Genomic DNA, 14,725 nt, shown 5'->3' with positions numbered 1-14,725 from the left:
AGCTTTACCGAGTCTCAAGACTTATTTTAAGAGGGTGCTGCTACATTGAGATGCTGATCAATTCAACGAATGCCAGTTTGGCTATCTCATCATCATCATCATACATTGCACTGCATCATGCATTGCATTGTATTTCAATGCACCATAGATAGTATTGTAATTCAGTGCAACGCATTGTATTTCAGAGCAATACAATATTTACAACGACTGTAACAGACAGCGGCTGCTATTTAATTGACCTTTTATATTTCTATACAATTCTACAAAAAACGACGACGCTACTCGTCCCCATCTTTGGCTATTGATTAACTTCAACAATTACTGGAACTACCCCATGTGCAACTGCGGCGACAACTGGTACGTGAACTATTTCTGTCCCGACAGTCACTACTTTGACCTCTTGCTCGCTTCGCCTTGTATGCGGAGGACGAACTCCCTTGCCACGTCTTCGCATTAGCCTGGTGCCCGATGTTTACGCACTCGGCCTCTGCCCTGCGGAGCTTACGACCGCTGGTTCTCGTTTCACAAGATGCATGGCTTACAGAGTAGCTGCCATGACAACGGGACTCTCCACAGACCCCCCCCCCCCTTAACACCGTGGTGTCTGGTATCACGGTGTGGACCGTAAGGGGCCGTCCATAAATGACGTCACGCGATTTTGAACGATTTTTGACCCCGCCCCCTCCTCGTCACACGACGTCACAAAAAGTCAGACCCCCCCCTCAAATATGACGTCACAAAGCTCTGCCTCTCCCCCCCCCCCACCAAAACCATATTTCCATTTTGAAAATAAAACATGCTTCAAATCGCTTTAAACTATTGTCATCGTAGTGCGTATTTAATGTGGCGCTGCACTCTGATGTTGTAGGAGCGTTATAACAATTAGTGTTGCTATAACAATTCTATATTTATTTAAATTTGTTCATTTTGATGTGACGTCACATTTCTCAAACTCCCCCCCTCCCCTCGTCACACATCGTCACAAATGTCTGACCCCCTCAGGTGCGTGACGTCATTTATGGACGGCCCCCAATATCAGAAGGGTCAGTGCTGTTCTTGCGGTGGCCCAACTATTGGTCCCGGCAGGGCTGCGGTGCCATATAAATGAGAAATTATCGGGCTGCAGTTTGGAGCTCGCCTCTGCCGAGTTGACATTCCCAGGGACACGCGACGCAGGAGGAAGTTCCTGACTTCCCCCTTCATCGAGGAGCGGGGATCCCACCTACGGTTTGTCACACGTTGATTTGTGGCACTGGCGCGGAGACGGAAAGACAATCTCTTTCGTAACAGTGGACCCTGGCAGTGGCCACCGGTGAAAAACCAGGGCTTAACTTAGGAACTAAGGCCTAGTTTTTCTCCCGTAACAAACAAACAAAAAAAAACATGCACGGTGCAACCAGCCAAAAGACTTCGATGCTGAAAATCTGCCTGAAAAATGACTCGATCGGGATGACACGGAGCAGCCTGCAACCTACTTTGACAAAAAGAAAAAAAAGACTCGTCAGAACCCTTCTTAAAAAAAGCGTTGAGACTCGGCGAACCGTCGTAAAAAGATGATGCAATGCGCGTTTCTGCGGTGTCGCGGTGTGCAATGCGAGCCATGGCACTGCCACGCCGCCTCTTACCTTGGTGTAGACTCCGTACTTGCCGCGCCGCGCGCACCCGTCGCCCCAGCTCACGATGCCCGTCAGGAAGAAAGTGTCCCCGTAGAGGGTGGCGTGGGGGCCCCCACTGTCCCCGCCGCAAGCGTCGCCCAGCCTCCCGCCGCCGCCGGCCCCATCGTCGTCCGCGCTGCGCCCCGCGCAGAACATGTTGCGCGTGACGGCGGGGCCCAGCGCCCTGACGCACTCCGCGTGCGGCACGAAGGGCACGCTCACGGCCTGCGAGCGCCGGGGTTACCGGGTAGCCGGGGGGGGGGGGGGGGCGGGGTCGAGGAGGGCATTTCGCGCGGCTCAGGCGGGTGCGGCCATCGCGCGGCGGACGGGGGTTGCCTGAGTGTAGCTGCGCGCCTGTCCGTACCCGAGTTGGCACAGTGGGGGGGGGGGGGAAACAGGTGGTGCATCGGCCACGCATCTCAGTCGACCCGTGGCACCTGCTGGGTCTGCCCCGTGACCTCCTGCCAGCGGGCGTTCGACGCTTGACGTGGCCTCAAGGTGCACGTGGCCTGGCACAAGCGTCGTGGTGACGTCGCCGCCACTTAGTGGCGAATGGCGGTTGTTGTTGTTGTTGTACGCAGCGGAGCGGTGGTGTAGGCGGAGAGCCGCGCTGCGAACCTGGCGACCCCGAGTTCGATTTCCCGCTCACGGCCGACACCCGTAACGATTATCTGAACCGGTTCTGGGCATCCCCTATGTCGACTCGGCCTCAAATGAGTACCTGGTTCGATGTGTAAACATCGCCACTAGGGAGACAAAGACGGCCGGGCGTGGTGCTGGCCACCCACCCCGTCATGTGCCGTACCGGCCTTCATGGGTGCTCGCTAACAGTACCTGCCCCAACAGCCTGTTAAGGCTATGTGGTTTACCTTTGGCTATACACACACGTGCATTATCCCACCAAATATTCCAGTGCTTTTGATGTTATATCTCTTCATGTGCGTTTTATGTACGTAGGATCGCCATTCATCACAAAATTGCTGTTGATGGAACCATGCCCCACGTACACATTTACACAGTAACAACCGCCGCTGTAGGTGGTGGTGATGTCACCAGGGCACTTGAGCCAACCTAGGTGCACCTTGAGACAATGAGAAGTTTCGAGAGGCTTGCTGGCAGGAGGTCACGGGACAGACTCGGTTGTTATGGATTCACTCAGGTGACTGGACGATGTGCTGGCAGGAGGTCACGGGACAGACTCGGTTGTTATGGGTTCACTCAGGTGACTGGACGATGTGCCACCTATGGCTCCTCACTATGCCAACTTGCTGCATTTTATTCACCACCGTGTCCCACTCATTGCGTGTAGGTGACATTAGCGGCCACACGACATGACGCGCCATCCTTCACGGTCGTTCTTTACACGCGACCTGGTTCCCGGGATTGATTGTGATCGCGTAAAGCCACCCGGTACTCTCCACCACCATCACCAGGCCCGGACTGGGCAGGCAAATGCACGGTGGACCGGTCCATTCTGAGGTCCGGTGGGCCGGTTTGTGTGGAGAAATTGCAGATGTGATCAGACTCTTTGGTTAATTTCGGTAAAGTCACGTAGGTATAAAATAAAATAAATCACGACGTTTCAAGGAGCAACACAAGCGTCCGTCATCAGGTGGGAAAGCATGATGGCGGACGCTTGTGTTGCCCCCAAAACGTCGTGATTTATTTTATTTTTCTACCCACGTGACTTTACCGAAAGAACCAAAGAGTATGGATTCCTGCAGTCACGAAAAGCTTCAAATCAAGAATGTGATCAGAGTAATTAAATTAATACAAAATGTTCTATCACCTCTTAATGCGTACGCTTCATAGCTTATTTACGCTCTGAGTTGACATTTTGTCCCATGGTCGCCAGCCCCAAAGACTCTTCCTCACCGGCCAATTAAATCAAAAATTGACCAGCCCAAAGAGGCGAAAGAGATCGCACGGTCGAACGTCGCGTCGCGCGACCCATTTAAAAAATAAAAAAAACAATTTCCCACAGCCTGAAATTTAGTCCGGTGTGTTTACAAATGCCCGTGCCGATTGTTTTCGTCCCAGCCCTTATCACCGACCATCACCACCGCCGCCGCTCGCACCTGCAACACGCTAGCTCGTGCCGCGCCTTCGCCTAGGCGGCCCCATCCGCTGACGAGGCCGTGGATGTCCGGCACCAGCAGCTGCTGCTCGGCCAGCGAGGTCGATGGCAGGCAAAGCGGCACGGCGCTGGGGCCGAGTCGGACGCGCGTCGCCAGCTGCAGCAGCGCCACGTCGTAGTCGCGGCGACGCGGAGCGGGCAGCAGCGGCGGCGACGAGGAGGAGGAGGAGGCGACGTGCCGCTTGTGCATCACCACACGCCGCAACGGCAGATACTGCTCCGAGCCGTCCCACACGTCCACGTCGTACTCACCTGCGGAGAGGGTGGGGCAGGGGGGAGGGCACTCAAAGACGTGGCTCGGTCTAAGCGCCCCGTGAGAGTCTTGTTGTATAATAACAATTGTCTGGAGAGCTCATCAGAGACCCCGGTCAACACGAGCTTAGTGGGAGGTTGCTCACTCTCCTCTCCTACCCCCAGAGTGTCGAACCACCTATCCCCAGCCATCCATGCGAGTTCACGAAGACGGAAGGTCTCCGATAGGGTTCCGAGACAATGACGGGCAGACAAGAGCGGTGTCTCTCATCGGGGTCTATAAAGAATGACAAGACTTGTCCGGGTTTTGCGACCACACCGATGATCACGTAATTGGCCAGGCCGCCCTGGGTCTTCGCTCCCACGATGCAGTGGGCGGCTGTGATGACCCATTCGTCGTTCAGCAGCGCCCCTCCGCATAATCCTCTCCCCGTCTCGGAGCTCACAAGCAGAACCTGCCACAGCCGCACCACCACACCCTGTCAACCGCATCACCACACCCTGTCAACCGCATCACCACACCCTGTCAACCGCACCACCACACTCTGTCAGCGGCACCACTACACACTGACAACCATGCCACAAAACCCTGGCAGCCGCACCACCGAAACCCTGACAACTGCACCACTACTCCCGATCAACCGCACCTCCACACCCTGTCAACCGCATCACCACACCCTGTCAACCGCATCACCACACCCTGTCAACCGCATCACCACACCCTGTCAACCGCACATCCACACCCGGTCAACCGCATCACCACACCCTGTCAACCGCATCACCACACCCTGTCAACCGCATCACCACACCCTGTCAACCGCATCACCACACCCTGTCAACCGCATCACCACACCCTGTCAACCGCACCACCACACCCTGTCAACCGCATCACCACACCCTGTCAACCGCACCACCACACCCTGTCAACCGCACCACCACACCCTGTCAACCGCATCACCACACCCTGTCAACCGCATCACCACACCCTGTCAACCGCACCACCACACTCTGTCAGCGGCACCACTACACACTGACAACCATGCCACAAAACCCTGGCAGCCGCACCACCGAAACCCTGACAACTGCACCACTACTCCCGATCAACCGCACCTCCACACCCTGTCAACCGCATCACCACACCCTGTCAACCGCATCACCACACCCTGTCAACCGCATCACCACACCCTGTCAACCGCACATCCACACCCGGTCAACCGCATCACCACACCCTGTCAACCGCATCACCACACCCTGTCAACCGCATCACCACACCCTGTCAACCGCATCACCACACCCTGTCAACCGCATCACCACACCCTGTCAACCGCACCACCACACCCTGTCAACCGCACCACCACACCCTGTCAACCGCACCACCACACCCTGTCAACCGCATCACCACACCCTGTCAACCGCACCACCACACTCTGTCAGCGGCACCACCACACACTGACAACCATGCCACAAAACCCTGGCAGCCGCACCACCGAAACCCTGACAACTGCACCACTACTCCCGATCAACCGCACCTCCACACCCTGTCAACCGCATCACCACACCCTGTCAACCGCATCACCACACCCTGTCAACCGAACCACTGCCCCCAGTCAACAACACCACTGCCCCCAGTCAACCGCATCACCACACCCTGTCAACCGCATCACCACACGCTGTCAACCGCATCACCACACGCTGTCAACCGCATCACCACACCCTGTCAACCGCACCACTCCCCCCAGTCAACCACACCTCCACACCCTGTCAACCGCATCACCACACCCTGTCAACCGCATCACCACACCCTGTCAACCGCATCACCACACCCTGTCAACCGCATCACCACACCCTGTCAACCGCATCACCACACCCTGTCAACCGCACCACTCCCCCCAGTCAACCACACCTCCACACCCTGTCAACCGCATCACCACACCCTGTCAACCGCATCACCACACCCTGTCAACCGGACCACCACACCCTGTCAGCGGCACCACCACACACTGACAACCATGCCACAAAACCCTGGCAGCCGCACCACCGAAACCCTGACAACTGCACCACTACTCCCGATCAACCGCACCTCCACACCCTGTCAACCGCATCACCACACCCTGTCAACCGCATCACCACACCCTGTCAACCGAACCACTGCCCCCAGTCAACAACACCACTGCCCCCAGTCAACCGCATCACCACACCCTGTCAACCGCATCACCACACGCTGTCAACCGCATCACCACACGCTGTCAACCGCATCACCACACCCTGTCAACCGCACCACTCCCCCCAGTCAACCACACCTCCACACCCTGTCAACCGCATCACCACACCCTGTCAACCGCATCACCACACCCTGTCAACCGCATCACCACACCCTGTCAACCGCATCACCACACCCTGTCAACCGCATCACCACACCCTGTCAACCGCACCACTCCCCCCAGTCAACCACACCTCCACACCCTGTCAACCGCATCACCACACCCTGTCAACCGCATCACCACACTCTGTCAACCGCACCACCACACCCTGTCAGCGGCACCACCACACACTGACAACCATGCCACAAAACCCTGGCAGCCGCACCACCGAAACCCTGACAACTGCACCACTACTCCCGATCAACCGCACCTCCACACCCTGTCAACCGCATCACCACACCCTGTCAACCGCATCACCACACCCTGTCAACCGAACCACTGCCCCCAGTCAACAACACCACTGCCCCCAGTCAACCGCATCACCACACCCTGTCAACCGCATCACCACACGCTGTCAACCGCATCACCACACGCTGTCAACCGCATCACCACACCCTGTCAACCGCACCACTCCCCCCAGTCAACCACACCTCCACACCCTGTCAACCGCATCACCACACCCTGTCAACCGCATCACCACACCCTGTCAACCGCATCACCACACCCTGTCAACCGCATCACCACACCCTGTCAACCGCATCACCACACCCTGTCAACCGCACCACTCCCCCCAGTCAACCACACCTCCACACCCTGTCAACCGCATCACCACACCCTGTCAACCGCATCACCACACCCTGTCAACCGCATCACCACACCCTGTCAACCGCATCACCACACCCTGTCAACCGCATCACCACACCCTGTCAACCGCACCACTCCCCCCAGTCAACCACACCTCCACACCTGTCAACCGCATCACCACACCCTGTCAACCGCATCACCACACCCTGTCAACCGCACCACTGCCCCCAGTCAACCGCACCTCCACACTCTGTCAACCGCATCACCACACCCGGTCAACCGCATCACCACACCCTGTCAACCGCATCACCACACCCTGTCAACCGCGCCACCTCAACCCGATCAACAGCACCACAGAACCCGGTCAAGTGCACGAAGCGGTGTCGGTGCTTACGTGACTCACCTGCCAGGGACATTCTCCAGGCTCACACCTCCACCCATTGACAATCCTCAGGTCATCGCCACCTGCCCCGTTACCATCCCACACAACCATCACCAACATTATCATGACCGTGAGCAACATGTATCTCAACCACCATCATCAACGCCATAACCGATACCGACATCATTTGAATCACCATCATCGCATCGGTTACCATCACCACCGTTACCATCATCACCTTCATTACCATCGACACTTCCAGCACCATCGTCACCACCACCACCACAATCATCACCCCCACCACCATCATCGACATCATTGCCACAACAACCACAACGTCCTCTCAGCACTACCTCTGTGCTTGGCTTCTTTTTGTCTTTGTCTCCTTCCGCACGGAAACTCCACTGACCACGCACAGCACAGACACAGCACAGACACACAGCACAGACACACAGCATAGACACACAGCATAGACACACAGCATAGACACACAGCACAGACACGGCATATACACAGCACAGACACACAGCACAGACACACAGTATAGACACAGCATAGACACACAGCACAGACACGGCATATACACAGCACAGACACACAGCACAGACACACAGCATAGACACAGCATAGACACACAGCACAGACACACAGTATAGACACACAGTATAGACACACAACACAGACACAGCATAGACACGCAGCATAGACACACAGCATAGACACACAGCATAGACACACAGCATAGACACACAGCACAGACACACAACATAGACACACAGCACAGACACAGAGCATAGACACAGCATAGACACAGCATAGACAGCACAGACAGCATAGACACAGCACAGACACACAGCACAGACACACAGCACAGACACGGCATATACACAGCATAGACACACAGCATAGACACAGCATAGACAGACAGCACAGACACAGCATAGACACAGCACAGACACAGCATAGACACAGCATAGACACAGCATAGACACACAGCATAGACACAGCACAGACACAGCACAGACACAGCATAGACACAGCATAGACCCAGCATAGACACACAGCATAGACACAGCATAGACACAGCACAGACACAGCACAGACACAAAGCACAGACACACAGCACACAACACAGACACAGCATAGACAAAGCATAGACACACAGCACAGACACACAGCACAGACACAGCATAGACACACAGCACAGACACACAGCACAGACACACAGCATAGACACACGGCACAGACACACAGCACAGACACGGCATATACACAGCACAGACACACAGCACAGACACACAGTATAGACACAGCATAGACACACAGCACAGACACGGCATATACACAGCATAGACAGCATAGACACACAGCATAGACACAGCATAGACACACAGCACAGACACACAGTATAGACACACAACACAGACACAGCATAGACACGCAGCATAGACACACAGCATAGACACAGCAAAGACACACAGCATAGACACAGCATATACACAGCATAGACAGCATAGACACACAGCACAGACACACAGCATAGACACAGCATAGACACACAGCACAGATACGGCATATATACAGCATAGACAGCACAGACAGCATAGACACAGCACAGACACACAGCATAAACACAGCATAGACACACAGCATAGACACACAGCACAGACACGTCATATACACATCATAGACACACAGCACAGACACACAGCACAGACACACAGCATAGACACACAGCACAGACACGGCATATACACAGCATAGACACACAGCATAGACACAGCATAGACAGACAGCACAGACACAGCATAGACACAGCATAGACACAGCATAGACACACAGCATAGACACAGCACAGACACAGCACAGACACAGCATAGACACAGCATAGACCCAGCATAGACACACAGCATAGACACACAGCATAGACACAGCACAGACACAGCACAGACACAGCATAGACACAGCATAGACCCAGCATAGACACACAGCATGGACACAGCATAGACACAGCACAGACACAGCATAGACACAGCACAGACACAGCACAGACACACAGCACAGACACACAGCACACAACACAGACACAGCATAGACAAAGCATAGACACACAGCACAGACACACAGCACAGACACACAGCATAGACACACAGCAAAGACACAGCAAAGACACACAGCAAAGAAACACAGCATAGACACAGCAAAGAAACACAGCATAGACACAGCATAGACACACAGCATAGACACAGCATAGACACACAGCACAGATACGGCATATACACAGCATAGACAGCATAAACACACAGCACAGACACACAGCATAGACACAGCACAGACACACAGCATAGACGCACAGCACAGACACATAGCACAGACACACAGCATAGACACACAGCACAGACACACAGCATAGACACAGCATAGACACAGCATAGACAGGACAGACAGCATAGACACAGCACAGACACACAGCATAAACACAGCATAGACACACAGCATAGACACAGCACAGACACGGCATATACACAGCATAGACAGCATAGACACACAGCATAGACACACAGCATAGACACAGCACAGACACAGCACAGACACAGCATAGACACAGCATAGACCCAGCATAGACACACAGCATAGACACACAGCATAGACACAGCACAGACACAGCACAGACACAGCATAGACACAGCATAGACCCAGCATAGACACACAGCATGGACACAGCATAGACACAGCACAGACACAGCATAGACACAGCACAGACACAGCACAGACACACAGCACAGACACACAGCACACAACACAGACACAGCATAGACAAAGCATAGACACACAGCACAGACACACAGCACAGACACACAGCATAGACACACAGCAAAGACACAGCAAAGACACACAGCAAAGAAACACAGCATAGACACAGCATAGACACAGCATAGACACACAGCATAGACACAGCATAGACACAGCATAGACACACAGCACAGATACGGCATATACACAGCATAGACAGCATAAACACACAGCACAGACACACAGCATAGACACAGCACAGACACACAGCATAGACGCACAGCACAGACACATAGCACAGACACACAGCATAGACACACAGCACAGACACACAGCATAGACACAGCATAGACACAGCATAGACAGGACAGACAGCATAGACACAGCACAGACACACAGCATAAACACAGCATAGACACACAGCATAGACACAGCACAGACACGGCATATACACAGCATAGACAGCATAGACACACAGCATAGACACACAGCATAGACACACAGCATAGACACAGCAAAGACACAGCAAAGACACACAGCATAGACAGCACAGACACACAGCACAGACACACAGCATAGACACACAGCACAGACACACAGCACACAACACAGACACAGCATAGACAAAGCATAGACACACAGCATAGACACAGCACAGACACACAGCATAGACACAGCATAGACACACAGCATAGACACAGCATAGACACACAGTATAGACACAGCATAGACACACAGACAGACAGACAGCACAGACACACAACATAGACACACAGCATAGACACACAGCACAGACACAGCATAGACACACAGCACAGACACAGCACAGACACAGCATAGACACACAGCACAGACACAGCACAGACACACAGCATAAACACACAGCATAGACACACAGCATAGACACACAGCACAGACACAGCATAGACACACAGCATAGACACAGCATAGACACAGCATAGACACAGCATAGACACACAACATAGACACAGCACAGACACACAGCATAGACACACAGCACAGACACAGCATAGACACAGCATAGACACTGCACAGACACAGCATAGACACACAGCATAAACACACAGCACAGACACAGCATAGACACACAGCACAGACACAGCACAGACACAGCATAGACACACAGCATAGACACAGCACAGACACACAGCACAGACACAGCATAGACACACAGCATAGACACAGCATAGACACAGCACAGACACAGCACAGACACACAGCATAGACACACAGCACAGACACAGCATATACACACACAGCACAGACACAGCATAGACACACAGCATATTCACACAGCATAGACACAGCATAGACACACAGCATAGACACAGCATAGACTACGAATTGCTGCATTATTGTCGCAAAATAATAATAAGGGTTTTCCCCTTTTTTCTGGTAACAAAACTGAAACTTTTTTTTACAAGGATTCATGTCTGCATTTACCACAATACTTGCAGTCAAAATGCAAACAAAAAACACACTATGATAATATATGATTGTCCTTGAAATTGACTGGTCCACACCAGAGACAGCTTTCCTTAGAGCCTAATCTCAATTGGTGCTAGACCAGATGACGCCAAGGACAATGCATATATTATCAGAGTGTGTTTTTTGTTTGCATTTTGACTGCAAGTATTATAGTTAATGCAAACATGAGTCCTTGTAACAAAAAAGGTTTAAGTTTTGTTGCCAGAAAAAAGTGGAAAAACCCTATTATTATATTTTGGTACTGGCAAAGGAGGTCCAATGATGTGGCACAATAGAGTTCACGTTTTGATTTAAAGCTTTCGTGACTGCAGGGATTCATATTCTTGGTTCTTTCGGTAAAGTCACGTAGAAGGGAAACAATAAAATAATAAATAAAAAATTACAAATAAAAATCTAAAACAATAAAATTCTCACTATCGTTTTATATTTTTCTTATTTTGTTTCCCTTCTACGCGACTTTACCGAAAGAACCAAGAATATAGAGTTCACGTTATTAGAAAAATAGAGTTCACGTTATTAGAAAAAAACACGTTACCAGATAAGGTCCAAAGGGCCACATAGCTCTTCTTGTTCAGGAGCGACGTGGTTATCACAAATAATAGCTCCCCGAAGTGGGGCTTACCCTGCGCACATTTATAGCGGAAGCCAAAAACTCTGAACGCGTGGTGACGTTTACTCGAAATGTGGAGGGGAAAAACCGGAAGGACCCGGAGAAAAAATCCACGCGACCATGGGGAGAGAGAGAGAGAGAAATGCGAACTCCAAATATATGGGCTTTAGGGTCGGGATCGAACCCACGATCAACAGGCGAGGTGGTTAACATCTCCTAGCCACCATGATCATGATGATCGAGAGAGAGACACGCAAACTCCAAATACACAGCAGCAGGCGTCAGGGTCGAGATCGAACCCACGATCTCCTGTATACCAGGCGCGGTAGTTAACATCTCCTCGCAACCGTGATGATGATGATGATCGAGAGAGAGACACGCAAACTCCAAATACACAGCAGCAGGTGTCAGGGTCGGGATCGAACCCACGATCTCCTGCATACCAGGCGAGGTGGTTAACATCTCCTAGCCGCCGTGGCAGCCCCAAATAGCAGGACTAGTGTGGTGGACTCTGTCACGACGGACTCTGCGCGAGTCGTCCTGGTAAGGGGACTTCATCGTTCCAAACAAACGCCATCCCGAACATTTGTAGGGCACACTCGTGGGGGGGAGGGATCTTGGCATTGGAAGTTTATGAATGTGTACATGCACGTTGTTATGTGAGTGTGAGGTGTGTAGAGCGGTTAGCGCTACGCTGCGCTACGAATCCCTGCTAACCCGAGTTCCATTTCCCGGCTCACGGCCACCAACAGCGGTGACGATTATCTGAACCGGTCATGGGCCTCCGCTAGGTCGACTCAACCTCAAATTAGTACCTGGTGTGGTATGTTAACATCACCTAACAGTTCATAATAAAGGTTATTGGGTTAGATCGCGTTATTTATAAATGTGTTGCAACCCTCCGCCACGTTGACAAATGACAAATAGTTCACTACTTTTGCCCACCGGTGTGATGAAGAGTGAATCCACAACATTTACAATTTTAGAGTACAACGTTTCGCTGGTAATTACATCCAGCATCATCAGGCAATTTGCCAATGATGCTGGATGTATATTGTAATGTTGTGGATTCACTCTTCAACACACCGTTGGGCTAAAGTAGTGAACTATTTGTCTTTTGTCAACGTGACATATTTTTTACTGATTGGCCGTGTCGGGTGGTGGAGGGTTGCGACACATTTATAAATAACGCGATCTAACCTAAAAACCTTCATCTATATATATAAAAGGGAAATTTGTGGATATCTGTGTCTGTTCAAAATGTTTAGCGTACTTCCCAACATGCTACAAACTTGAAATTTGGCATGTGGGTAGCTTCCATACTGTACACAATGTAAAAAGTATAAAAATAGACTTTTGTATATATTTTTTTTTGGGGGGGGGGGGGCGGAAATAATGGATATAATAGATTGCACGGCAAGTGAGCGGTGACGTCACATCTGTGATGTCACCCGCATGCGGCAGCGTTACGCAGTGTGCCTGCTGACGTCACGCATCCCCCCCCCCCACCCTCTGCGTAGGCCGTGTATCCCGCACAAATACGCGGCCAAACTCCCCATAAGAAACGACGCATGGTCACCTACACGCGTTGTTTCTCGGGTAACGCAAAGAACCATGCAACATCATCATCTCTATTCGTCCATTGAATAAACTTAGAACTAGGACTAAACTATTAATTTCCGTGCGAAGAACGGGCACACCTGCTAGTTATTAATAATATTGGTCTCGAAGGCCTACGTGTTAAACATCACCAAACAGCACTGACCTCAAAATGTCTGTTAATGCTACATGGGGGATCTTTGTCTTTGTTATCTTTGTCTATATGCCTATGTGAGTGCGAGCTGGTGCATCGGCCAGTGATCTCAGTCAACCCATGGCACCACCTGGGTCTGTCCCCGGTGACCCTCCTACAAGCGGGCGTTCGAAACTCCACGTGGCACTGAAAGTGCACCTGGCCTGGCAACAGGCGTCGAGGTGTCATCACCGCCACTGCTGTTGTTGTTGTTGTTGCTGCTGAGACGAGGATGACGGTGGTGCGGTGGTGGTGGTGGTGCTCCTCCCACCCTGTGGCGAGCACGTGCCGTTGTCCCTGAGCGCGTAGCCCTCGGCGCAGCCGCAGAGCACTGTGCCGTTGTCCCCTCGCTCCCAGCAGAAGTGCTCGCAGCCTCCGTTCCGGTAGCCACACGTGCGCGTGTCTGCCACGCCGCCACCAAAGCCGAGGCAAACACACAGACAAAGATCAAAGATCCCCCGCCGGTAGCCTTAAGGGGGCTGTTGGGGGGCAAGTGGTGTGAGCGAGCAACAGCAGCTATGAATGCCGGCACCGTGGCACACGATGGGGTGGGTGAGTGGGGTGGCCAGTTATTATGTTCGGCCGCCTTT

The 14,725-nt window shown here is 52.4% G+C and overlaps 1 protein-coding gene across 3 annotated transcripts in view; it reads right to left on the bottom strand.

Annotated features, from left to right (window-relative positions):
* Positions 1 to 14,725, bottom strand: part of LOC116952364 (coagulation factor VII-like) — a 29,866-nt gene that overhangs the window by 1,704 nt on the left and 13,437 nt on the right. The window contains exons 5-10 of one of the 3 annotated variants that reach the window (XM_032971647.2): positions 14,407 to 14,538; positions 7,785 to 7,835; positions 7,453 to 7,514; positions 4,364 to 4,499; positions 3,734 to 4,044; positions 1,626 to 1,880 (exon numbers count right to left, since the gene is read on the bottom strand). In XM_032971647.2, the coding sequence (XP_032827538.2) occupies positions 1,626 to 1,880; positions 3,734 to 4,044; positions 4,364 to 4,499; positions 7,453 to 7,514; positions 7,785 to 7,835; positions 14,407 to 14,538 (947 nt within the window). Of the gene's footprint in view, positions 1 to 1,625; positions 1,881 to 1,918; positions 2,010 to 3,733; positions 4,045 to 4,363; positions 4,500 to 7,452; positions 7,515 to 7,784; positions 12,119 to 14,406; positions 14,539 to 14,725 lie in introns of those variants that run through there. The other 2 variants (XM_076074240.1, XM_076074241.1) reach the window with 2 other exon arrangements.

Source organism: Petromyzon marinus, chromosome 46, assembly GCF_048934315.1.
Source record: "Petromyzon marinus isolate PM22_M1 ecotype Great Lakes invasive population chromosome 46, UKy_Petmar_22M1.pri1.0, whole genome shotgun sequence".
Classification (NCBI taxonomy): Eukaryota; Metazoa; Chordata; class Hyperoartia; order Petromyzontiformes; family Petromyzontidae; genus Petromyzon; species Petromyzon marinus.
This window is presented reverse-complemented; position numbering and strand designations above follow the sequence as displayed.